Source organism: Liolophura sinensis, chromosome 7 (genome assembly GCF_032854445.1).
Source record: "Liolophura sinensis isolate JHLJ2023 chromosome 7, CUHK_Ljap_v2, whole genome shotgun sequence".
Lineage (NCBI taxonomy): Eukaryota > Metazoa > Mollusca > Polyplacophora > Chitonida > Chitonidae > Liolophura > Liolophura sinensis.
In genome coordinates this window covers 41225735-41251957 of record NC_088301.1, presented here as the reverse complement: position 1 = coordinate 41251957, position 26223 = coordinate 41225735, and the positions used below count along the sequence as shown (strand labels likewise).

The following is a 26223-nucleotide window of genomic DNA, read 5'->3' as shown; positions in this document are numbered from 1 at the left end:
AAGCAATTCCCATGACAATAGATACATGTACATAAGCCACGGAAAAGTTATAAGGTTTTGTTGCTTAAAGAGAGAACCTCCTCTGTTGGAATATCCATGACTGTGAGGGGAAGAATTTCTCGTTAGTTGAACTGTTATTGTGTGTATTAAAAACTAATAAAGTACTTAAAAAATACTATTAAAGCATCTCTATAAAATACTCTTATGAGAGAGAGGAAAAAATAATTACTTTTCCACCTGGTGTGAAAAAATGCAGAAAAAACATTTATCAAACATTTGTTATATTGCTAAAACTTTGTAGTTTATCATGTGATGGTTAAATGATACATGATTGTGAATTTGCAGTTGGTCGATGAATATGTGACAGAATCAGAAGAGATAGAAGTCTGCACGGTTGCATGTAGATTGCTGATAGACATCTTCCCAGCCCTGGAGTCCTGTCCCTTATTTGCAGATCTTACAAGTGATGTAAGCAGCTATACCATGTTATATTTTTGTGTTAAATGTGTTTGAACTTTGAAACACTGTGTTTCTAGGCATAGCTATTTGTGACAGAATTATAGACACTATACTCAATACCCAGCATCTGCAATTTCCTGATATGCTTAGTTATTTCACTTGCCGTTGCTTTGTTGTAACATTCATATAAGGACAATATGCCTTGGAGGTTTTGGATACTGTAGTTGTTTTAGAATTTCGGATAATATTTGAGGCTTTACCCTAGGGGACCATCAGACATCAGCGTGGGGAGTGTGAAATGGGGGAACGGAAAATCCTTTTCTTGGCTAACTCAACATCAAAGCCTCGCCTTCAGATGTGGGGACTTGACACTCTACTTGGGCAGAGATGTGCACAGCTTGGGGTGCCAGGACTTTAATGACAATTAAATTCTTCCCATAGATTGAACAGATCAGATAACTTACAGCTCTTTTCAGTGGAAATACCCAATAAATCGTCGATCTTATGCAGTTTTCAACGGATCACTGATGCCTCTATATGTGTGAATATGACGCCAAATCCACACAATAATTTTATGCTGTCGGAGTCACACTGGAATAAAATCATATCCCGCTCGTATAAAAATCTTTTCATTGCCTGATAATAGATCTCATTTGTTTTGGCTCACAAAAAGAGGAACAAAAAATGTGGAAATGTGGGGAATGTGGAACCAGTTTGTTTACCTGTGTGTGTGTGTGTTGTAGGACCCTTTGGTGAAAAGGCTATTTGAGTGGGCAGGATCATCTGATGAGCCTATCAGTTCGTATGCCATCGGTGTGTTGGCAGAAGTGATGGACTGCCAGGACCTTGCCACCTCATCAAGTGAGGCAAACGGAAAACTGGTAAGTTAGGTACCGGCGTCATACGAATAAAATATCTTTGAGTATGTCGTAAGATAAGTTATGCTTCACATGCAGAAAGTCAGGAAGTTTTAAGACTTGGAAAAAACTGACATGTTTAAATATCAAACTCTTTACAGTGCATGCATCGCTTTCTACATTTGTTTTACATCACAGACACCACGAGTAAATTTGGCACTGATCCCCAAGGTCACTGGAGTCAGGGTGGTGAAGCGCGAACTGATGTCAGGAAACACTCTCTGAACCTTTGTCTCCGTTTAAAATGTATATGCACAACATGATTCTTAAGGATACCTGAAATGATTTTAGTGCTGATTATAATAGGTTGGCAGGAGTCCATTAGCGAGGAGGCTAGGCTACAAAGATCAAGCTTGTCTAGTGCACATGCCCTGTAATGAGTAGTGTAAGTCAAATATTCTTAAGCACAGCGTCAAATAAATAAAGTCCTTGAAAGTACTTGATTATTCAAAATTTATTTTAAATAGCACATTGCATTATGTGTAAAAGAAACCATTATATATATATATGTTCATTAAGGTTTGCACTTACATATAAGCTGAAATTTTATTTAAATTCATGTAGGGCCTCGAATGTCATTTTTGATCCTAGGAAGAAACTCTAATCACATACTCTAGAGACTGTTCTTCCAGATTCCCAAACTGCTGGTGCGGCTTCATGAACTGAAAAATGCTGACATGGCAGAACATAAGAAGGGCAAGTCTCAGCGGCACTTCAGCATGTTTTCCCGAGATGGGAAGGCTCAGAAGAGGAGTTTTGAGCACACAGGCATGGACAATCAAGAGAGTACAGATTTAGGTCGAAAACCACACTCGCCTGCCAGAGATGGAGATGGACCTAGACCACTCCCATCAATACCCTCCTTCAGACTGGCAAAGCAAGCCAGGACTGAAACAAACCATTGTAAGTCTCATCTGCTGAAAAGCAAGGTTACAGACCTTTGTCTTGTGAAAGTATTGACTGTAATTCACTATAGCTAAATTCACATTATACTCAAGCCAAAGCATTGTGAAAGTCACTATGCTAAGTCAGGCAATGGCAGTATTTTTGTTCATGGGAAGAATGAATCCTGTTTTTTGTTGGTGGGTATAAATACATAACTAGTCACCAGATTTTTGGGGAAGTGTGAACTGTCCCTGCACTTTTCATCTGGAAGACATCTTTTCTTGATCAGAAAATTGAGTCAATAAAATGATTAAAAAACTAAAAAAAACATCTTCATTTAGGTGAATTTTTAGTTTTATTTTTCTCTAGTTCTTGATTTTTAATTGTCAGCTCACCATTCAAACACAAAATACTGTAAAGTACTTATTATTCGCTGAAATTTATTTTTGCGGATTTTCTCCAAAAATATGTTCGTGGGAATTAATTTTCACGTACTTAAGAGAATACTGAAAAAAAATCTTAAAAGTTTCCAAGATATAATATGGCTGAAATTATTCAAGCATGTCGAACAGATATCTTCATAGGTGGGTTTAATCCTCCTTTGATTCCTGGGGTTTTTCTAATCCTTGTGATCTGAATCAGAGATTAAAACAATGGGGAATGGATTATCACTACATAAGAAAATTACTTTTGCACCTACAGTGAGCAGTACTGTCACTTCTTTTCGAACCATTGATGAGTACTTTTAAACACCTGACAAAATGATCTGTCACCTTTTGAGCAGTTCAACGCAAAACATATGAATTCATCATTATCGGCGCCAGTCACTCATTCTTTAAAACATTGCTGTAGCTGTCAAACGGCCTTGTGTTGATGTATGCACTTTACAGTTTGTTAGAAACTCACTCATTGGACCACAGGAGAGAGAGAGCCAATTGGACAGCGTGTATCAAAGCGACATTCATAAGAAGCCAGCATGTGCTGGTATCTACTTTTCTTTCAGTATATCGGCATAGTGAACACTAATCAAACTAAAGAGGAATGAACTCCCACTTTGTTTTATACCCACCAAGCCTGAACACCAGAGTTTGTATATATTTAAACCATAATTTCCCCTTCCTGATGTTAAAAAATGTAGCTGGTTCATCGGGCTTTCGTAGCACAACACCCGTCATCCTGGCAAAGATTTCACTTCATCATTACTACTACCTGTAGTATATGATTCAATATTGGATATTTTTCGCTGGAATTATTTTTCGCAATAAATGATTGACAGCTGAATCCGCAAAAATTAGTTCCACACGAAAATTAAGTACCTCACAGTACGTTACTTCAGTTAAATTTATGTCTACATACTGTTTAGCATTGTGAAAGTATAAACAAAACTCCCGATGTACACACCCTAGTGTTATGAAAGTACCTATTCTCAGAATGGGGTACACTTTCGAACGGAATGTCAACTCAATTCCAATCTGATTTGACCATTGTTTACTTGCAATGAATGAGAAGTACTTTACCAGTTTGCCCACTCAGCCTCATTGTGAAGGCAGGTCCAAATAATAAGACAACACAGCATAGAACAAACTATTTTGGGTGGGAAAGGTTCCTGAGTGGGATTCCAGCTAAAGTCATAGTGTGAGTTCATGTCCAACTCATGGTCCTGGGTGTCTCCCCGGCCCTGTCCCATTTCTTCCCACCATAATGCTGGCCACTGTTGTTTCTTGAGCACCAGTCAAAGGAATTCACACTGTACATACATGCTACATGGAGGTGAAAAGAACTATTTTCAGCCACTTGTACTAACGCCAGTTATACTTATCATTGCATTGAGATGACATCTGAGCCTATGTACCGGCCTGTTATATTACAGAGCCGTCACAACGGAGAGGCATCATATTTGTTTAGTCATGTGAGGTGGCGATAGTGTGAAGCAGGACCTCGAGTCATTGTTATGTCAAGAATTGATTGTAGTGTAACGTCTACACCATTACTTTGTATCAATTTCTGTTGTAACATCGTACTGTCTTTAATGTGATGTCTTCCTCTCCGCCCGTACGTGGGAAGGTCTGCCAGCAACTTGCGGATGGTCGTGGGTTTCTCCCGGGCTCTGCCCGGTTTCCTCCCACCATAATACTGGCCGCCGTTGTATAAGTAAAATATTTGGCAAGTACGGCGTAAAACACCAATGAAATAAATAAATAAATTAATGTGATGTCATCATGATGAGATGGGTCAGGAACATTGGATGTCAATAAAATGGTGTCAAGGCCCTGCTGCCGGGCATTTCACAAGTCCCCATTGTCTGATTATTTCCCCATTATGATCTTAAATAAAAATATTTTTTGTTGGAGTTAATTTACTTCGATTTACAGCTTAGAGTTGTAAACACACCCAAATGAGTAGAACATGTGCCTTGTAAGCACGGTTTGAGCTCCTAACCCATCAATCAGGGAGGCCTCAAACTTGTTTGGCCACAATTGACACACAGCACAGGAGAAAAAGCTAAAATATTACATTATGCGAATAGATGAGCCATGGTCCACGGCGTGTATGCTACCGCTGTTGGGTCTAGTTGGACCAAACTCTTCCTTCCTGAACTGTTTTGCACAGGGCACTAAATCATGTAAACATATTAAAGAATAGTATTGATAAGTAAGTATATCAGAATAGTGGAAGTACTGTATCATTTATGTGGCGTTAAATTGTTTCAGTTGGGGAACACAGTAATAACAGCTGGAAGGAGATGGAACAGTATGTAATTGGGACGTACCCTATTCATCCACTGAGCCGCAGCATGCAGCAGAGGTTAATCCTCAGTTACTTGACCCCCATGGCAGAGTATCAGGAGGTATGCTAGCCCATCAATACTCATGGCTGACTGACACCCTGTATATTGGTGACAAATGAAGGGCTTAAAGGAAGAAAAGATAGTCCTGATTCATTAAGTTCATGTAATGTGAGGAAACACATTTACAGCATTTATGTTTGCAGGTCTTCCGTGATATCTCAATCATTATTATTTCAGCTGGATGTGCATTAAAACTGGTGCAATAACAAACTCTATGAACTAAGTTTAAGTCAATATAAACTAAGTTTTACCCTTATATCTACATGTACTTGATAATTTGCAGCCAGTCTTAATAATTGTTTCACTGTTGAAATAATGTTGTGTAATATATTATAATCAATAACGGTAATTGATTTTGAGCATTTGGTGTTAAACATTCTGTTGTTTTTGCAAAAGCCCTTTAAGCATATTTGTTCAGTCAGTGAATATCCCATTCACCTGTGGATTTCCGTAAAATATACAAGGCTTGTACATTTACGCGAGCCAACTGCACAAGGACTGCTATTCTTAGCTATCCCAGAGGTTATATGACCTCAGCTCTTCAGGTTTGACTCTGTAGCATTTCTGGTGGGAAATTTGAGTTTGTTTTAAATACAGGTAGCAAGTCCCGACCATGGAAGTCCTAGACCGAATGAGCTGCTGTGACCAATCAGTGTATCCAGTTTACACGGCATAGGTGTACACAATTAAACAATTTGGATTTCTGTAATAGGAACAACATATGTGTTGAGAGATTCTCATTGGATGTAATGAAGACTATTTTGTGACTGGGATGAACTACCTGCAGTGTTGAATTGAGCCTAGGGTCCTACTGTTGAGAAGTGAAAGATAGCAGTTGAAACAGTGAAGTTGGAGAACTTTTCATTAGCTTTAAAGGTTTGTTCATACTGGCTGTCTTTATTACTGAATGGGATTTCTTTTCAGTTTGTAGGCATTACAATGGAGCATGGTGCTATAGGACTTATCTTGCACTATATAGACGACGAAAAAACAGAGGACATTCGCCTTTCGTTTGCTGCTCTCAGAGTAAGTGTTTGAGGGAAATAGCAGGTGATGGAGCTTGGTTGATGGATTTTTTAAGTGCAGCGTATGGAACGTATATAGAAATGCAGCTTGTCCTGGGATTATAAATTTTTGACAACCATCTACATGTGTCCGTTTCACTTGGTTGAAAGCAAGTTGGATGCCTTTTTGCAGAAGAGTTTAGTAATTGTTTTTAGTTAATTACTGTTGATAAATCTTTTTTTTTAAAGGATATTCCCCCAGGCTGTTCCCAGTTTTCTCCCACCATAATGCTGGCTGTCGTCGTATAAGTGAAATATTCTGGAATACGATGTAAAACACCAGTTAAAAATAAACAAAATTTTTTAGGATAAATGTTGCTGTCTTTGAGGCTTTGTAAATTGCCAAACTGTGCCTAAACTCCTTGTACAATATCAGTCTTTGTGTTTATACATTTAGCAGTCATTACATCTTTTGTCTTGTTTTAGTATCTGGCGAATATGTTATGTTCCAAAAAATTTGCCATGGAATTCCTGGCCGCCAGGGGTGTCCAGAAGCTGTGTCAGGTTCACTGTCCATCAGTCGCAGCTACAGGGGTCTCTCTGTGCTTTTTCTACATCTCTTACTTTGAACATATTATGGAAAAGGTGAGTTGCAATCTAACCTTCGTCCAAGAACAGGACATGTGGCGGTTTGGTATCTATCATGTCAGTTTGCAGGACTAATTTCTGGAATCTTTTCCAAACACATTTCTAGATTTGGTTCTTCTTTGTCAGATACTGATATTAAGATCAAGCCAGGAAGTTTATGCTGGGAATGTGTAAAATGTTCTTGCAGGGAGCACTTCAAACTCCACCCCAGATCTTGTTGCCTAATATTTAACCACACATAAATAAAAACTGCTTCATAGGTAGATCTGACCTAATCCAGATTAGCTAACAGAAATACATATCTGTACTTTTTCATCCATTTAGCTGGAACTCAATCTTTTTGAGAGGATGAACACATCAAAGGTGTACGCTACAAAAATATGTGTAGGTTTCCTCTAATCCTGCGAAATTCAGACTTCAGATCACCTACTGTAATTCTTCAACCTTTTTGAATGTTTGCAAGGTTTTTTTTCAAGCAAATTGTAAAGGCATTATTCTGTGTTGAGTGATAAAATCGTACTTTTGTCCCAAAATTAAATTAAAAATGTTGATAAATTGCACTGAATGTTGCAATTTCATATGTGAAAAGGTTGAGGAATTGGGGTACTGTAGTTTTTAGTAAATAATAGAGACCATATTGTCACAGTTAACACAGATGTATGATAACTTTATCATCTGGTCTGAGCGCTATAGAGAGAGTAGAAGCAAAGCTGTGTGTCACCTGACATACTCGATGATGTGGCCTTGTCACTTTATACAGGTAGCTAGATTTACACAAAGAATCCTTTCTTGAGAATTTGTGAATGACGATATAGATTATATGTACTTCATGTCGGAAATCCTGGATAGGGGAATAGAGGGGTTGCATGACCTACATGTATTTCTGGCAGCCATATTGGAGTACTTTGGTGATATCAGCCCATATAAACTAGATTCCAATATGGCTGACTGGCTGTTGTTCTGCGAGGGTGATGATGTCACATGATGTCACAACTTCTCTTATACCTAAGACCATACAGTCATGTAGATGTGCTTGTCACAGCTTCACACCTCGCAGTGTGAGTACTGGCCGCGATAGCACCATTGGTGCTTGGGGAGTGGTAGATCCAGGACCAATCCTGGGTTGAGTCACACTTAAGACCTTAAAAGGGGAAGTTGTAATTTCCTCGCTTGGCGTTCAGCACGAAGGGGATAGCGCAACGATTGGTTGATCCGTATCAGTATAATCGGGCGGGGCAGCTTGCTTGCCTTTGTAAGGTATCTCAGTGAAGCAGCACTAGATAAAAGAGCTGTGGAAATCTGCCCTGCAACAAGGAGGCACATTACATGCACTCTAAGGTTTCCTTCGTCGTCATATGAGTGAAAAATTGTTAAGTACGACATTAAACCCCAAGCACTCACTCACTCACTGGCAATGTAACCAATGAGCTCACATGCTCGAATCCAGCACTTACTGGTTCAGCTGTTACCAGTACTTAAGATTTTTTCAGATACTTGGCAAAATGTGAATATTCGCTAAAATACCCAAAACCAATAGAGTGGTATTCTGAATCGATCAAGTCGTTCACAATTTCAGGTGTGTACCTTCCCAGAGCACGAGCTTCGAAACTTGGTCAGGTAAATGCTTATGCTTTTTACATCAGGCTACATCTACATGTATTCTGACTTTGCACCTGAGTTTCACGTCTACTGTACATACATTCCACATTTATTTGTATGCTGCCAGTTTATTGGGATACTCTGACATCTGTTACGCACTCAACATCTTATAGCTGGTACAGATAAGAGCATGAAATCTAAAGTATTTTTGAGGAAATAAACTGAAGTATTAAGTGAAACTACAATGTACACTTCAGCAAACAAAAAAATGTGAACATAAACATCATAAATGAACTCTGTGCTTTCTAAGACCAAATGAAAGGGTACTAGAAAAAGTTTTCTTAGCAGAACATCACACATTTACTGTGATGTATTCAGAATTTATTATTTATACATAGGTGAAATGTCATTGATAATAGTATTATTTCACATATCAGGTATCACTATTGGCATTACATTGATGGAAATTGAGTATTTGGTCTGGATGTACATGTACCTTTCCTATTGACAGTTATGCCTTGTGGCTGTTGGAATGTTCTCACAACTCTAGTCGCTGTCACGCAGCCATATTCTTCTACTACTCTCTACCCTTCCGGGTGATTCTGGACATATTTGACCAATTGGATGGGTTACGAAGGCTGTTGAATCAAGTAAGACTTTTTTTTGCACAAAGCTTGTTGAGGTCTCCGGTGTCCATAGGAAACCAGGGGAGTTGAAGGTTGAGAATTTTGAAAAGAATGCTGGTAAATAAAGGAAAACTTTCAGTTCTTCCTGGATTTATCGCAGTTTTTTCCACCAGAAATTTCCTAAATTGTGTCTGCAGCCATATGAATTGCATGAGCCTGTTGAGCTGGAATGCTACTTCCACTGCACTAGCCCCCCCAAAATTTTATAACATCCCGCCGCACCTGTGTGTGTGTATAGGAATAACTGGGGTCCAGAAAAAAATGTGTTATAAACGTTTGAGAGTATGGAACGTACAATGTACATGTAGTAGACTTGGAAGAATATCAAATAAAGATTTTTTTAACTAACATGGCTACCAACATGTGTATCTGTGCTCTACTTTCAGATCAGCACCATAGACATTCTTCATTCTGAACCAGACCAATCAATGATGGAAGGGAACCAGTTTGTGAATCGGCAGTGCATTCGCAAAGTTTGTGCTGCACTAAAGAAATACTTTGAGGCACACCTGTTTCAGAAGGTGGAGGAACTCAGGAGGTCTCAGGCCAGAGGGAATGACAAAAGTCTAGTCACAGAAAGTCCTGCTTATAAGGTAATTCAGGGCAGTAAACATCTAGTCATAGAGTCCAGCTTACATGTTAAGGCTGCCCAGCAGGAGTCTATTGACAGAGCCCTGCTAATGCAAGATGACAAAAGTCTACTCCCAGTCATACAATGGCAATAACTGGAATAGCCTAATGAATCAGATGTTGTATGCTAACGATGCTAACGAACAGAGGTTCGCTTTCAAAACTGTCGGTATTTTCTTATCTTCACTTAGAACCCCTGTAACGTTTCCTACCTGACATTTTCTTCATCAACGATCTTTAGACAAGTGAAACGCACTTATTTGACCACAATCGGCTCGGTGTACAAACATATCAAGCGTTTCTAGTCCACCACCCAGTAAAAACATTGTACAGACAGCAATGTTCCCCATCACTAACCTTAGCAGAGATGAGCGTGGTGCAGAGCAGACAATTCTCCTTCATTTGAATTTTTATCTGTAAAGAACCACCATCAGCATGGTGACAAATCTCCATCATGGAGAATACATGGCAAAGCATCGAAAAGGTAGACATGGCTGCCTGTTCAAAATTCACTACATTTTGGGTTGAAAAGAACCGATTGGAGCAGAACAGAAGTCAATTTCGGTGAAACGGAAGTGTGATCCCCTTATCTAAGGATTGCTGATTATAAAAAGATCATGTGGTAAATGCTACATAGGTCCTATATGTGGATAGGATTGGAAGGGGCCTGTCTTAGAACTTGTATCGCTAGCATACAACGTCTGTTCAAATTCATTAGAGTTGTAAAGCAAGACAAAAGAAGTTTGGTCTCCTCGTCCTCCTTACAAGGGTACTTAAAGTTAACAGCGCAAATGTGTTGTCACAGAGAGTCTTATAAGATATTTCAGTAACCTCTGGCATGGCAACAGAATACTAAAGAAGTGATACAAAGTTTTATTTGTATTATTCTTATACTAGTCTGCTTTTGTTAATTCTGTAGTGTTTCATTTTTGCAAGGATATAGCCAAAATTTGTTAGTAGTTTAAAGGTATTAAGTTTGAAATAGCGATTTGTCTTGCAGTAACAAGTAAGTCAAGGTTATAGAGCTGTTTCCCTGAACTATGTGTACTGTCTATCACAAAGATTTTTTTCCCTTTTTAACAAGGCATACAATTTGGATCCTGACGTAATCCAGGAAAACATAGATTTTATACTAGAGCACCTGCCTCTGAGGTTACATTGGAAACCTGTCAATGCCTTCATTGAGCTGGGTGGGATGAAACTTTTGTTACAACTGCTGGCAATAGCATCACCATGGACCAGTTACGGTGGCAAGTAAGTCTGAATTCAGTAACAAAACATACACAGTTGCACTTATATGCAAGCATATACATGTATTTATTGATTTATTTGATTGGAGTTTTATGCTGTACTCAAGAATACTTCACTTGTAGGATGGCTGCCAGAGCATTATGGTAGGGGGGGGGGGGATGGGCACACTTTTTTGCATGTAAGTGTAATATGTTCATTCATATAATAAGTACATGTCCTGTGGGAAATTTTGGCTGAATTAAACAAATTTAAAGTTGACTTCATTAAAGGACCTAATTGGTTTTCCAGACTGCATACAAATGAGAGATCTTTTATCAGATGTGTGGGAGCCTTTGAGAATTTTGACCCTTAGGCGAATTCACTTTGGACTCAAGCATTCTTAATTTTTCGATCTTTGAAATGTGGCAACGTTTCCTGATTAACTGCTTGTGTGTTTACAGATTGGAGACAATTCGCTGTTGTTTAGATGTGCTGGTCGTGTGCACTACAATTATAAAGGGTCAGCTCATGCTTTTGGAGCAGGTTGCTTTGGCAACTGACTTGTATACACCATGCATCAGGTATGATCTGGTCGCTGATTTACTCACGGCCTCTCCAAAAACTAATGTAAAATAAGATCTGAAATAAACAACTATTAGTTATGGAAAAAGATTTTTTTTGGCTTTGAGACAGGCTATTAATTTCTCTGGGAGTTATACTGGCTCTTGTGTCTAGCTAAGCTTTTGCATGCTAAAACTGTTTTGAGTAATTGTGTCCATTGTTTTCCAGCATCATGGTGGGCTTTGCAGAAGGGAACATCCTCTCAGACATTGACATTCAGAAGTCTTCATTGAATGTGATCATTAACTGTGTGTGTGGGCCAATGGAGACAGTAAGTAAATGGCTTTGTCCAACTAGCCAGATGTTTGCCCAGTCACCCTACTGTTGTATTCCTTATAACCTTAAAAAATTCTTTGTTGGCCATAACCTGATTATGTCAGAGAAAATTCAGTAGATTGATAGGGATTTTTTTTTTTTTTTTATAATCCGGCTAATGACAAAGAATTTTATAGAAAAAAACATTGAAAGAAAAATATTAAAAAATACTGATAACAAAATGAAAATAAGCATCTTGAGACTGGGATAATGTCGTAAGTGAAAATAAAAACTGAGTGAACAATCGTTTTCTTTACAGCTGGGTGGAGCAGTGGGCCGGTATAGAGGAGGGGGTTCCCGTAAGGTGGTGACCACAAAGGGGTTTAATGACATCCTCCAGAAGATGTGGGACAGGGTCCGCTATAATAATGGTGTCATGGTAAGTACTAAACTGACATCCGGAAAATCCCAAGCTGGTGCGCATTTACGTGGCCTTGCTTCTCTAACTCTAAACTGTATGAAATATTATCTCTCCTTTTTTTTCATTTGACCAGTCAAATTAGATGAGTTGATATAACAAATTGCATTAAATGAACACAGGCAAGGCATAGAATACAATACATTATGCAAATTGTTTAAAATCATCTGCAATTTGAATGATGTATTGCTTTCATCAGTATCCCTTTCACTGTAGTAGAATCATCAGGAGACCTTTCATTACCTTTTATGTGTTTCCACACCTAACAGGTGCTGCTGCAGGTGCTACAAACCAAGGTGCCTATCACACATGCTGACCAAATAAGGACACTGGCCTGTAAAGTAAGTGAATAAGCTGGTATGATGTACCCTGCAGTACAGTGGATATAGAGAATATGTTCCTTCCCTCTTCTTGACATCCATGGGCCACCATAGGTATTTAAGAGCTTCTCAGTAACGTGAGTTCAAGTCCAGCTCATGGTGGCATCCTCTATGGCCGTACATAGGGAGGTCTGCCAACAAGCTACGGATGGTCATGGGTTTGTCTCTGGCTTTGCCTGATTCCCTACCACCATGAAATTGGCCACCTGGGTATAAGAGAAACATTCTTGAGTAAGCTGTAATACACCAATCAAAAAAAAAAACGGAAAAAAAAATATTACCCAATGCTTTCAACAGTGACACAGCTAAATCAATGATCAGTGTGAAGAGGATCAAAGCATACTATCTTAATAGGGGGCTTCCCAGGCTTATTCATATGAAGCTTTGTTCTTGCCCCTCCCCCCCCCCCCCTCCTTCCGTTCTGGCTCTTTGATTGCTGCTTTGTCATGTACCAGGTAAAAGTTATAGTTTACTCCAGTTATAAAACAGATGATTGTTGTAAAAGTTAAATATTCCAAAATATGTGCTATCCTCTTCCTATTTGGAAGCCATGTGAATGGGATACATGAACTAGAACTAGAAGGCCAAACTTCCATTTATATGTACAGTACTAATACAGAACCTTTAGTAATGAAAATAGAATTGTTGACGAGTGTGTTATTTTGTAATGATCTATTTCCAGGCACTTGTAGGACTGTCCAGATCAGATACTCTTAAACAGATCATGAGCAAGCTTCCTTTGTTCACAGATGACCAGCTTAAATGTAAGTGAGTCATTGTTTCTTTTGATATCAGTTTTATAGGACACCTGTGGCTGCTTTCGCAAGTCTTCATAATTTCTTAAGTCCCATTCTTTGTAAATGGCAGTTTGTGAGTAAAATGAAAAGGTACAAAAGCAGTGTATGTGTACAAAAGAGAGTGAAGGTGTGGCCAGGTTCATTGGGAAGGTGGATGTAAACGTTTCATATCTCATATTAGTGGTATTAGTCTCTGTGGGGAACAGTTAGTATGAACCTACAAACACCAGATGCTCATTATGTAATTTAATGCAATGTGTTTTATGATAAGCAAATTGGTTTGCTCCAGTGAAGAGTTTATGTATCGTACATGTATAACATTTAAACTTGCAGTGTACTCTGGCAAAGCTAGGTTAACAATATATTCTTTTTGTATGGTTCTTGGAGGTGTAAGTTTTTCTTTTGTTTCCAGTATTAATGAGAGAACCAGTTTTAGAAGAAAGAGAACACATCAAGTTTTGTAAATATGCAAATCAGCTTTTGGAGCGAGTCACAGGGAAAGTTCCCAACCCCATGATGGATCATTCCCTCAGTGATGTCAGACGGGTAATGTTTCTACCATTACTTTCTTCCCCACATGCAGTTGATGGCCAGTATTAACCTCACCGACGTTGTATTGTCCTTAAAAAGTACTGCATATAAGTACTGCAGTTTTTCATGTAAAACGCATTAACACGAGGGGGATGTTCATTTGTTTGTGACCTATGTGCATATTAATTACCATAAATTACAGAATTTGTGACTTTGTTTATTAGAACTGGTAATAGAACCAGTTTTAAAATAAATGTTCAGGGTGGTAGCTCAAAGTGCTGCTTGTAAAGCAAAAACAACAAATGTGTGTTCCATCCTTGATTTGATGTCTGCATATTAATTAATGTGCATACAATATTCATGACATAGTGTATTGTGTGTTCTATTTTATATTAAGGAAATGTTAGAGGTGTTAACTCATGTATGCATGCCTTGAGCTAAAGTTTGAAATAAGTGTTCAGTCATTGATACTCTGTGTACATTAATTACAGTAAATATCCCAGTGAGACTACTTCAGTACTTTATGCATTAAGTTCAAGTTTTGCATTCAGGTGTATCTTTGATAGCCTTTACTGATCAAAATAACTGATTTTTATTTTATTCTCCCATTTTCTTATAGGCTGACATTGTTGCACAAACCAATATCTCCTATCCAGAAAAGGAACTACTTCAGCTTATTCACAATCATCTTGTGTCCAAGGGTAAGATGCGAGACCTCTAAGACTGCTGCAGTAACGGGCTTGTTTTATATGAAATCTTAGTGGATGCTGTCTTCCAAAATGCATGTTAGTGTGAATGAAAAGAAATGTTCTGCAAGATAACTAAAATTTTAGTCTGCTTTTTGTTACCTGAGGTTTTTCGCCAATTTTGGACTTCACGACTATTTCACAGACTTGGTTTATCCTAATAAATTTTAGCATGAAATTGGACTTTATAGATGTAAAGTAAAAGGACATGCAGGGTATGTTCAGTTGTTGATGCTCTGTGTGTAAATTAATTACAAAATTCATGATTTCAGTACTTTGTGTATAGAGCTGAAGCTTTGCATTTGTCATGTCCATCTGTCACCTACACACAGGCTGTTTGATACCCTTCCAACCAAATTCAAGTTCTGTTGTGGATTTGACATAGCTAATATTCTGATAATTAAACCATTAGGGGACATGTACAAAAAAAATCGCATTATCAGAGTTAAATACACTGAATTGCACACTTGTCCTATCTGTTGTAGGTTACAAGGAATCTGCAGAAAGCTTGCAGCGAGAGGCTAATCTACCTGAAAAAACTTCATGTCAGCCCATGCACCCAGCTCTGCCACACATCTATCCCAGCGGTCCAGCACGAACACCACGAATGGTCAGTGTAGCAATATCAGCTGAAAACATATATTTATGGGTCACACAACTCAAAGAACTGGTGGAATTCTGCAATTTTTAGGGGACAGTGATACATGAAATTTCATCTCTGATGATATCTATAGTTTCTCGCTTCGAATATTTTGGCCATGTCTCAGTAGGAGACAAGACGACAAAAGAGTTAACCATTTCAACCCAGGATTTAAACTGAAGAATGTATCATAATCTTTTGGACAGTTTTTACAAACCTGTCTCAAAAACATGACCAGGCAAGCTGTTGTCTGCATCATCCACTTAGTCTAATTAAGGATCTGTTATAGGTCAACCACCTATAAAATGTCAATGAAGTTTGCCATTCTCCAGGCATTTGTTGTTTCTTTATGATCAAATCTGTCCTTTCAGTGCAAAAAGAGCTCTATTTTCATCTGAAGGAACTGAACATTGATCGAATGAAGTATTTCTGTTTACATAGTATAGTATGGCAGGGGTTCACAGAGAGTCTTTCAAATGACCCCAGAATGACTCTTGAAAGTTTTGTCTAATTAGTATTAGTGCTCAGTAGATAATGACATAAAAGAATATTAGCTGTGTTTTTCTTCAGTCGGATTATGTTGTCTATATATTTCAGTCTCGCCAGTTGAGTCACCCTTGCCCAGTGATAAACATCACGGCCCCAAACCGAAGTAGCCAATCTGTGATACCGACGACGCCATTTACACCTGTCACACCCGCGATGCCATTTACACCTGTCACACCTGTCACACCCGTCACACCCGTCACACCCGTCACATCCATCACTCCTATAACACCCATTACTCCCATGGGGCCTATCAGGATGAACCTTTCGTTGAGCAGGAGTAATTTCTCCCCGGTCGCAACCATTGACAGGGTAAGACTGAAAAAGACTCGTCATCTTTTATGATTTATGTTCTTGTACTGACTCTTTGTTTAGTTATTACTACAGCAGCAGCGTAACTATAAACTGAAAAATTATAAAGCGTAATTGTCATCGTCATCTTGTTCACCAGCCTTTCAAAGCTCTGACAAATAATTTATACCTATATCTCATGCACATATTTTATTCAGTTAGAGGTACAAAGGGAATTAACCCTACCAATGCTAGATTGGCCTAGTAGTGTGTTTTGAAACATGCCAAAGAATTTCGTAAGTTGGGAGGTCGTCAGCAACCTGATCTGCCTGCTTTCCCCCCACCATAATACTATCCTATAAGTGAAATATTCTTGAGTACAGTGTGAAACACCAATCAAATAAATAAATAATGATATTTCAGACAAACATATCACCAGGTGTGCCAGGTAGATACAACCAAGACAAAGACTTGCATCGAAGTTTGGAACCAAAGACAGATGACAAATCTGCATCAAGTGATGGTGGTTGGGAGAGCAACATAACCCTGGATCGAATTGTGAAAGACTTTTTGCGTAAACAGCATGCCTTGTGTCCCAATCCTGTTTCCACAATTCCGACCATGTCCATCTTTGAGTAAGTGTAGACATACTATGGCAGTATTGAACATCCACACATAAGATTTCACAGAACGGTTGTATCCCAGTAAATTTCACAATCTGATCGGGGCCTCTGTGGCCTTGGGGTTTAGCACGGCACAATGGCCCAGCCTCTCATCAATGCGGTTGCTGTAAGTCCAGCTCCTGCTGTCTTCCTCTCCACCGATAAGTTTCCCCGGGCCCAGTTTCCTCCTACCATAATGCTGCTGCCGTCATATAAGTGAAATATTCTTGAGTACAGCATTAAAAAAAAAACAATCAAATCAAAATCTGGTCACAAATGACATATGCAATATGTTATTTATTTATTTCATATATTTATTATATTTATTTATTTCACTTTCAGTTCAGCAAAATATGTTTTGTACATCTGACAAATATTAATATCCATTGTTACAAATGTTTCCAAAGGGTAGAGTAGAAGAACATATATTAATGGCAGACATCTTTTTGGCAGGCCTCACAGGTGCCCAATTTCAAGGAAAAAGGGTAATGGCCCTCGCAACTTTACTTCTAGGTTTTTTAAAAATCAGGTAAGTTTTGTTTTTTTTTTATATACAGGTAAATGCATATTTTCAAAGAGAAAATTCATACCTTCGAATGTCATCTGTCAAAAGGATGAAGATGGGCCCCACTGTTTTTTAATTGTCACCTTTGAGCAGTATCTTCTTAGAATATCTGGAATTATAAGTTAAAGTGCTTCTTATTTGGTATGCAGGTTCATATTGATATGAATTAGGTCCTATTTAAACTTTGTTACATTGTTATCCCATGACAAGTTGCAGATTGACTTTCGGGCAGTTTGTACAGAAGTATGGCCATCTTTTTTCTGTTTAATTGTGCACTTCGACATACAGGTAGCTGTTATTCTGACACACTTTAAACTGCATTACTTTCACAATGCTTGTTGGCCATGTATTTTCTCCATTGACATGAATTCGTTCTGAGGACTACATGTACAAGTGTATTATTTGCATTTAGAGATTACAAATAAAATATGTGTTAATAAAATTTTGTGGATGTTCGTGTTTCATGTAATTTGCCCATTTTAGCTAATTTTGTGATTTATGTAAACTTTTCAGATGAACCAGAGACAAAACAGCGTGATAGGATCCCTGCAGGACAGGAAATTCATATACAGCAGGTGAACTCTCAGCATGGCCAGCTCAGTTTTGTTATTCAGCACAGATATTTGGTCAGGGATCTGTTATGGCTTTTGAAAGATCACCTTTCAGTGTGATTTAAATTATGCACCTTTTTAATCACAAAAAACTACATTGGTTGAGATCAACCATTTTCATGGCTTGGCAAAAAGTATAATTTTATAAGTCTACACAGCATAATGCTGCATAACATCGCCAGATAATTTGGATAAAGTCTGCCTCAGAACTCCACCACATTACATGGCTTATGTCTGTTTCAAAACCTCACCACATTACATGGCTTATGTCTGTTTCAAAACCTCACCGTATTACATGGCTTATGTCTGTTCCAAAACCTCACCACATTACACGGCTTATTTCTGTTTCAAAACCTCACCACATTACATGGCTTATGTCTGTCTCAAAACCTTACCATTTTACTTGGGTATTGTCTGTCTCAGTGCCTCACCACATTACTCAGCCTAAGCAGACTTGCCAACTTTTTGTATGCCAAGCATGAAGAAAATACGACCGTATGCCAAAGTAGTATGGAATAGGTTTAGATGCCACACACAAAAGAAAATAAAATCCAAAGTCCGATTTCGTTTTTTATTTTTTCATTTTTAGTCCATTTTTAGTATCAGACTAGTATCCACTATTTTAGTATGATCAGTACAGGTCCCCGGTCTAAAACCGTTGTCAAAATGAATTTAAGATTGCTCCTGTCACAAATATTTTAGTATATCCAAATATGACATTTGTTCAAATCTGCAATTTTTTTTGACAGCACAATAAACCATCAAAAAGAGCCTTATCACAGAAAATATACAGAACATGTCATAGATTATACATCAGTTAAGCATGCTAAATCCTTAATAACCTTATTATCTTCAAGTAGAACATGAAGAATTTTTCTCTTAGTGACCCAAACTAATGCACCAAGCATGTCTTTTGTTTCCCTCTGAGGCACCTAAGCCCCATGTGTGCAAATTCCTGATATCTCTATTTTAGTCATAGTGACACAAGTAAAAGGTTACCATAATTGAAACTTTTTTTACATTGATGTTTTTATTTGAAATGATTTTTAGGAAGGGTTAAAAGTATATCTGCCACATGTTTGTCGCAATTTTGTACACATAAAATTTGATTTGTACACATAAACATAGGTGTTAGTACACATTACACTCAATAGGGGTCTGCCTATGTCTGCCTTGAAGCCTCACCACATTATTTGGGCAAAGTCTGCCTTGAAGCCTCACCACATTACATGTATGTCTGTTTCAAAACCTCAGCACATTACATGTATGTCTGTTTCAAAACCTCAGCACATTATTACTCAGTTAATAATCAGTGGTGATCTAAATGGAAAGGCACACATCCTTAGCCTAAATTAAGTGGTTTACACTGCTGGACAGCTTTTGGGTGTGTACATGTGTGTGTGTATTTCTATGAAGTTGTGTTTTTCTTCCAGGTTCAGATGCATGCATTGCTACCGAGACAGTGAAGACGAGACACTCACCTCTTGCAGCTTCTCTGTAGGTTCATTTGACTTCTGCTTTTCCAATTCCAGATCTAACATTTTTTTTAACCTCCTCCACCATATTGACTGTAAAACTGCAAAAATACACTCATAGTGGGAACATTATTTCTATACCATAACCTTCCCCAAAACGTTTAATGCAGGAAATACATAATTGAGTAAGAAAAACTCCAGTCATGTTTAAACTTTCACACCCATACGAAGTAGCATTGGAAGATCCCAACAAAGTTATTCTAAATAGTGCAACCTCACACACACCAGGCAAAATCATTAAATCATTAAAATCATAATGAAAGTCTATATGGTCACTGATTTTAGTTCGAACAAACAAACATTTTTTTGAAATGATAACATGAAAGTTTCACTTGAAATTACTTTCCAATGTATTTATGCCTATAAGATTTCATTGCATTTGCCTATTTCTAACCATTGTGCTTGAAGGTGAATGGGGAAGACGTCATTGTGGGGAATTCTGCAGGAATAGTCAAGTTTTGCAATGCACGCACAGGAAAGGTATGTTAAATCAGTATTGTTTGATGAAATGAATTCATGTAAATTTTGGGACAGAAATATGTGAATGTATTGGATCTCTGGTAGCCATCTGTTAGACCAACAGAACAGCTGTAAATATGCATGTACTGTTCACTTCAGGAAAAAAAATTAGTGAATTGCCTTTGTAGAACATTTAAATTTAATTCTTGATTTGAAATTGGCTTTCAAATTTCAGTTTTTAACCCCCAGTTGTCAAATTCTTACAGCAACATTAAAAGTGCTGAAAAAGGTGGGATGTGATAAATTTATAATTTTAATGGAATACACACATGCAATGGAAATCTGTGTAAATGTATATCTTGTATTTCCTATAGTGCCATTATGTTTAGGTGAATGTTGTATGTTTTTCTTGGATTGTTCAGGAACTTTTGAGTGCAAAGTGCCATCAAGGAGTTGTTGGAAGAACAGAAATGTCACGGGTAATATCTTTATTTCATTGGCTGTTTCGTCCAGAACTTGCTATCTGTATTCCATATTTATTTGGGTTCTCTACAATTCTTTCTGACTATGCTACTTTAGAAAGTTTAATACAATTCTTATATATCATTGGAAAACAAAATAGCTACATTTATACCCAATGTCCATTTCTTGTAAATTAATAATGATTGCAATCCAAGGAAAATGCGCATGGACAGATTCAAATTCATAACCACTAAGTAGAAAATTGTGTTTGCAGCCATTATTACCGATGGGCAGAAACTCTCTTATGCTGTGGAAGAATTTCTTGATTAGGCCAACATATATGTACAAAATGCTCCACTTTGAAAAACCATGTTTATGTATTGCACACTTGAATTTGTTTTTAATTGACAGGACGGAAAGTTACTGTTAACATCAACAGATTGGGATGAACCAATGTCTTGTCTTTGGGCTGTGCAAAATTGGTTTGATAAATAAGTGAGTTCCACCTTACCTCAGAAAAGTCTAGTCCTATGCCTGCTTCTGTATTTCATCCTAATAGATATGTCCTAAAGATTTCAAAACTAATAATAATACAAATGTGCAAATGTGTTTGAATACTGTATTTCACAAAGTTTGCCATTTTTCAAGGGACATATTCTGATTAATAATTGATGAACCTTATAGGGACACTAGATATTTTTGTGCAGTTTGATTAATTTCTTATCAGAAAGAGTGTTGGACCAGAAAAATCATTTTAAGGTCTTCATGTGCTTTTGAAAGTGCATATTTACATAATAATAATTTTCGTAAATCTCTGAAATTGGCCACCTGAGCAAATGTATTTTTATCTTCAAAATCAAATTTTCATGTGCAGAACTAGGGTAATATTGGTTCCATTAACCATTCGTATATAATTAAAGAACTGGGCTAACCTTTCACAAATGCTTCTTTAATATTACAATTTGTGGTTTGATTACAGACTGAGTTTTCCAGAGGACAGTCACATTGAATTCAGTAAGACCACACTGGACAGACTTGTAGGCACAAAGGAAGAGACAGCACGGGTGAGTTAAAATGAGCATAGAGCAATCGCTTTCTCCTTCTGCGTCTGCTCAAATGAAATCTTGTTGAGGAAATTTGTCGCAGGCATGTGATTTTTCTGGGGTTTTTTTGGGGGGGGGGGGGGGGGGGTGTTATTCTGTTTTTTTTTTCTTTGCAAAAAACCATTAGTTCCTTTTCTGACAATAAACAATGCTAATTGTATTGAAAAAAGACCTTTTTATCTTTGTGAAGTAAAAAAATTGATTGAGCGATATTTTACAACTTCAATAATTGCACTTGTCCATATCACCTCTTATTGGTGATATTTCTGATTTTATAACAATGGTTTGTGACAGATAATTTCACTTTATAATTTAAAAAGATATTCTTATTATATTTAAATGTATTCCTTTAAATTGGGGCTTTTTATATGGCAGATCTATGACATTAACACAGGAGAATGTATCCTGACAATGCACGATGCAGATATGGCCAATGGGTACACAAACAACAGAGCGACATTCAGTCCAGATGATAAGCTAGTGCTGAATGATGGAGTATTATGGGATGTGAACTCTGGATTGCCCATTCATACATTTGACAAATTCAATCCCAACATAAGTGGTGTCTTTCAGCCTCATGGACTAGAGATCATCATTAACTCTGAAGTTGTATCCTTTCTTTTGTGGATTTTTGTATTCAGAAGGTTGGGTAGACCAGGTGAAGTTGTCTCATGTCTGGTGGACTAATGTCTGGGTCACGAGGCAGTGGGTACAAGTCATAAGTGTCCTCTGGCATACCCCTGGAAGCACATACATCACTCTCTACCTTTCGCTTTACATCGCTGCCACCAGTAGTAAATTTTGTACAGAAAACTTGTTGAACAAAGCCAAGGTCAAAGGTCACGAGGCAGGAAGTGATATCAGAAAACCGAAACAAACCTTTGCCTCTAAAAATGCTTTATAGACATGCATTTTCTTTATCTAGAGTACATATATGATTCTATCCAAAGCCTGAAACAATTTTATTGATGAATGCTGATTAAATGGTTACGCCAGAGGATACAAGTGATATTCGTGTGCGCTCCAAAGGTCAAGCTTTTCCATTGGTGGTAGTCATGTAAATTGCAAGATACATGTAGAGAGCAATGCATGCGCTGTAAGGAGTATGGTCCTCTGGTACATTATCAGGTGGGGTGGCCTGAAGTTCGACATACATTGGAGCTTAAGATGCAGCTCAGGTGATAAGCACAAGAACGATGTGCTACATGTGTGCCAGTACATCTTAAAATCAAATGGCCATCAGAGACTGGAACAAACTGTGAACGACCAGTTAAGTTGAGTCGTGCCTTATTAAAACTTTCATGTATCTCGAGCTTAGCAAAAACCAGTACCCATCAGCTCAACTTGATGGTCATCATAGTCGAGAGCTTTATTAAGATGTTTGTTTTTCGTTCATTAGGGCACAGAATGTGTCAGTTCATCCCAGGCTCGAACAAGGTCACTGGTTTTGTGACCTTGAAGGCTGTTTTGGTAGTATGAGTTTATTAAGGATAATTTACATTCCTACATTATGGCATACAAATTAGAAGGTGATGTCCTAGTGTTGTTTCTGCAGGCACTCCTATTTCCTTCACCCACAGTCATATAAGTGACCATTCTTTAGTACGGCATTGAACACCAGTCATATAAGTAAATAAAAGTTTTCCATTCAACCTTACATATAGTTAGTATAGAATATGAATGTGAATTTTGAATTTGAATAATAGTTTCAAGATCTGCAGAGGATATAGATGCCCAGTCTATAAGTAGTAGTTTTCCTTGAGTAACACTTTTTAGTGGGATACACGGAAATATCACCTATTGAGAACAGTTCCTGCCCTGAATCAGTTTCAAATTAGTTTCAATCAAACTGGACACGTTATATATGGTGGTAGGTATAGATTGTTGTAAATTGTTGGCTAAATAGTGTGTATTTTTTTTTGGTATTTTTTAATGGAGTTTGTTTATCATCAATATACAGTACATATTGTGAATAATTGATGGATAGTAGATGTAGGTACAATGTTTCTGAAAAAAGTTCAAGGCCATTACATCTCTTGTACAGTTACCTGCAAAGAGTGAATAGATTATGATACCAATTTAACATATATGGCTAGATATTTGATAGTTGACAGTTTTATGTCCATATTATTGTGAAATTATACACTTTATAATACAACAAAGTAGCAATTTAGTTTATGGTACATTGTCATGTTTAAGGAAGAACTAAATGGGTTGCAGTACATGCTGTCTTGACTGTTTTTTCAAGATGATGTTTCATGCGATTACAACAATTCAAAGTACCCAATACCTATGTTCATGGAGTGGTTTCTGACTTCATTGCCTCCCCTGGTAGCTAGAATGCCCACAAATTTAATTATTCCTGAAACAAGAAAGCTGCTAGTATATTAAAACTATAATTTTTAGTATCCCATTACCCGATGGATAATTATTTTCTTTCTGGGGAAAATTGAACAGTTTTATTTCCTGCACTGTTCTTGTCCTTCCACAGCAAGACGTTCAGTTGATGAAAATGCTGATACATCAGTGCAAGATACTCACTTAGAGTCCACGTTTAGAGTGTTTGATGCTGTGGACTACTCAAATATAGGTGGGTAGCCTTGGTAATAGCATAATGTTTGGAGAAATAATTTTCAAAATATTTTCTGTAATTTTTTTTCACTGTGAAACAATTTTAGAATAATAAGTATATAATAAGTATTAAAAGCAGAGAACAAAAAAGAAAAAAAGGACTGTTAAACAGTGTGATAAGATTAATTTATTAAAGTAGATGCTAAAAAAAAGGGAAATAAAGCCCAGAAAAGCTGCATGAATAATTACTGCATTATGGACAAATTAGGTAATATTATTGTTGGATTTATGGACTGTAATAAAGACCATGTTCCATGTTTCTGTTTCAACCTGCTGAGGTAGAGTGCCTACATGTGTATGACAAAGCAAAGTGAGCATCAAAATTTCTAAGTTGTCCTTTTCAAAAGTTCATGAATGAAGTAAATCATGACTGTAAAACCCATTACCTTCAACTCAGGTTAAAGGGTCACTGAATGGGGATATTTTCTGTCATTCAAGCTTTGACAAAATTAACCAACATACAATGAATGTGACAAACTCCCAATATGTCCTTTGATCTAAAGGTGACATTATACTCCTTTCGGTTGAAATTAAGAGAGATCTGTGAAGTATAACCAACAATACGTGAAGTTAAAGTCCCTCTGATGATTTGTTTTCAGCAACTGTTGATCTGAAGAAGAGCATACTGGACATTAGTGCTGACCCTTTTGACTGTCTTCTGGCAGTGATTGAGGTAAGGGAACACACAGGACATTAGTGCTGGCCCTTTTGACTGTCTTCTGGCAGTGATTGAGGTAAGAGAACAGACAGGACATTAGTGCTGACCCTTTTGGACTGTCTTCTGGCAGTGATTGAGGTAAGGGAACATACAGGACATTAGTGTGTGTTTTTTTTTTTACTGTCCTCTGGCAGTGATTGAGGTAAGAGAACATACAGGACATTAGTATATGTTTTTTTTTGACTGTCCTCTGGCAGTGATTGAGGTAAGAGAACAGACAGGACATTAGTGCTGGCCTTTTGACTGTCCTCTAGCAGTGATTGAGGTAAGAGAACATACAGGACATTAGTGCTGACCCTTTTGACTGTCCTCTGGCAGTGATTGAGGTAAGAGAACACACAGGACATTAGTGCTGACCCTTTTGACTGTCCTCTGGCAGTGATTGAGGTAAGAGAACACACAGGACATTAGTGCTGACCCTTTTGACTGTCCTCTGGCAGTGATTGAGGTAAGAGAACACACAGGACATTAGTGCTGACCCTTTTGACTGTCTTCTGGCAGTGATTGAGCACATAAATGTTTAGGAGAACCTGACAAATTGAAAAATATGATGGTTTTGATAAAGAAATTTTTTTACTGCCATGCATTGAAAGGAAGTGTTGTTTAGTGTTACATTTTTAGAAACAAGTTCGCAGACCTTTAATGTGCTCAAATACAACTGTGTTTCGGCTGACGTGCAATATGTACATGTACATGTACGCAGGATGTTCACTGAGGGTATTATGTTTAATAAGATTGATAAGGCAGTTGCGAGTTACATATAGAAATGATGTAATTGTGGTGTGGAAAGGGAATGGCATACAAATGTGCATTAATAGCCTATGGCTAATCTTGCAGAATCCAGGAATTGATGATACAGGAGCCACGTTTGAGGCAAATGTGTGCCGCCTTTTCCAGATAGGCCAACTGCGGGATAATGACGAGGATGATGATGAGGTCAGTGTTTTATACAGAGGATATTGCACCCTGAAGGTTGAATACTATAAGTCGAATTTTTATTTATAGTGTGACAATATTATGAGTTTGTTTGTTTGAGCAACTTTAAGCAATGTTTTTCGCTGTAGGCCTTCACAGACTTGTCTTGTATTCATTGTCTTGTTGTGCGGAAACTTGTGTTATGACGTCATGTCACAGATCGGTTTTGAATGTCCTCAAACAAAATGTTTCTTTTTTGATGTCATGGCATCGGCTGGGTGTGATGTATTAAAATGTACACATAATGACAAAGGTGATATCTGAGTGAAATATTACTGTTATCAATTAAGGAAATCCTGACATTCAGCTTT

At 37.7% G+C, this 26223-nt stretch overlaps 1 protein-coding gene across 1 annotated transcript in view; it reads left to right on the top strand.

Annotated features, from left to right (window-relative positions):
* The window catches only part of LOC135471282 (DDB1- and CUL4-associated factor 1-like), a 38449-nt gene that overhangs the window by 9234 nt on the left and 2992 nt on the right, over window positions 1–26223 (top strand). The window contains exons 4-35 of the mRNA XM_064750450.1: window positions 346–468; window positions 1203–1340; window positions 2009–2279; window positions 4973–5109; window positions 6034–6135; window positions 6600–6758; window positions 8338–8378; window positions 8872–9010; window positions 9433–9639; window positions 10761–10930; window positions 11368–11487; window positions 11696–11798; window positions 12102–12221; window positions 12530–12601; window positions 13323–13404; window positions 13850–13983; window positions 14588–14669; window positions 15200–15324; window positions 15952–16212; window positions 16615–16826; window positions 17307–17382; window positions 17932–17993; window positions 19463–19526; window positions 19973–20044; window positions 20446–20502; window positions 20897–20977; window positions 21463–21549; window positions 21964–22197; window positions 23365–23458; window positions 24080–24178; window positions 24819–24892; window positions 25775–25873. Coding sequence (XP_064606520.1) covers window positions 346–468; window positions 1203–1340; window positions 2009–2279; window positions 4973–5109; window positions 6034–6135; window positions 6600–6758; window positions 8338–8378; window positions 8872–9010; window positions 9433–9639; window positions 10761–10930; window positions 11368–11487; window positions 11696–11798; window positions 12102–12221; window positions 12530–12601; window positions 13323–13404; window positions 13850–13983; window positions 14588–14669; window positions 15200–15324; window positions 15952–16212; window positions 16615–16826; window positions 17307–17382; window positions 17932–17993; window positions 19463–19526; window positions 19973–20044; window positions 20446–20502; window positions 20897–20977; window positions 21463–21549; window positions 21964–22197; window positions 23365–23458; window positions 24080–24178; window positions 24819–24892; window positions 25775–25873 — 3897 coding nt within the window. The remainder of the gene's footprint in view (window positions 1–345; window positions 469–1202; window positions 1341–2008; window positions 2280–4972; window positions 5110–6033; window positions 6136–6599; window positions 6759–8337; window positions 8379–8871; window positions 9011–9432; window positions 9640–10760; window positions 10931–11367; window positions 11488–11695; window positions 11799–12101; window positions 12222–12529; window positions 12602–13322; window positions 13405–13849; window positions 13984–14587; window positions 14670–15199; window positions 15325–15951; window positions 16213–16614; window positions 16827–17306; window positions 17383–17931; window positions 17994–19462; window positions 19527–19972; window positions 20045–20445; window positions 20503–20896; window positions 20978–21462; window positions 21550–21963; window positions 22198–23364; window positions 23459–24079; window positions 24179–24818; window positions 24893–25774; window positions 25874–26223) is intronic.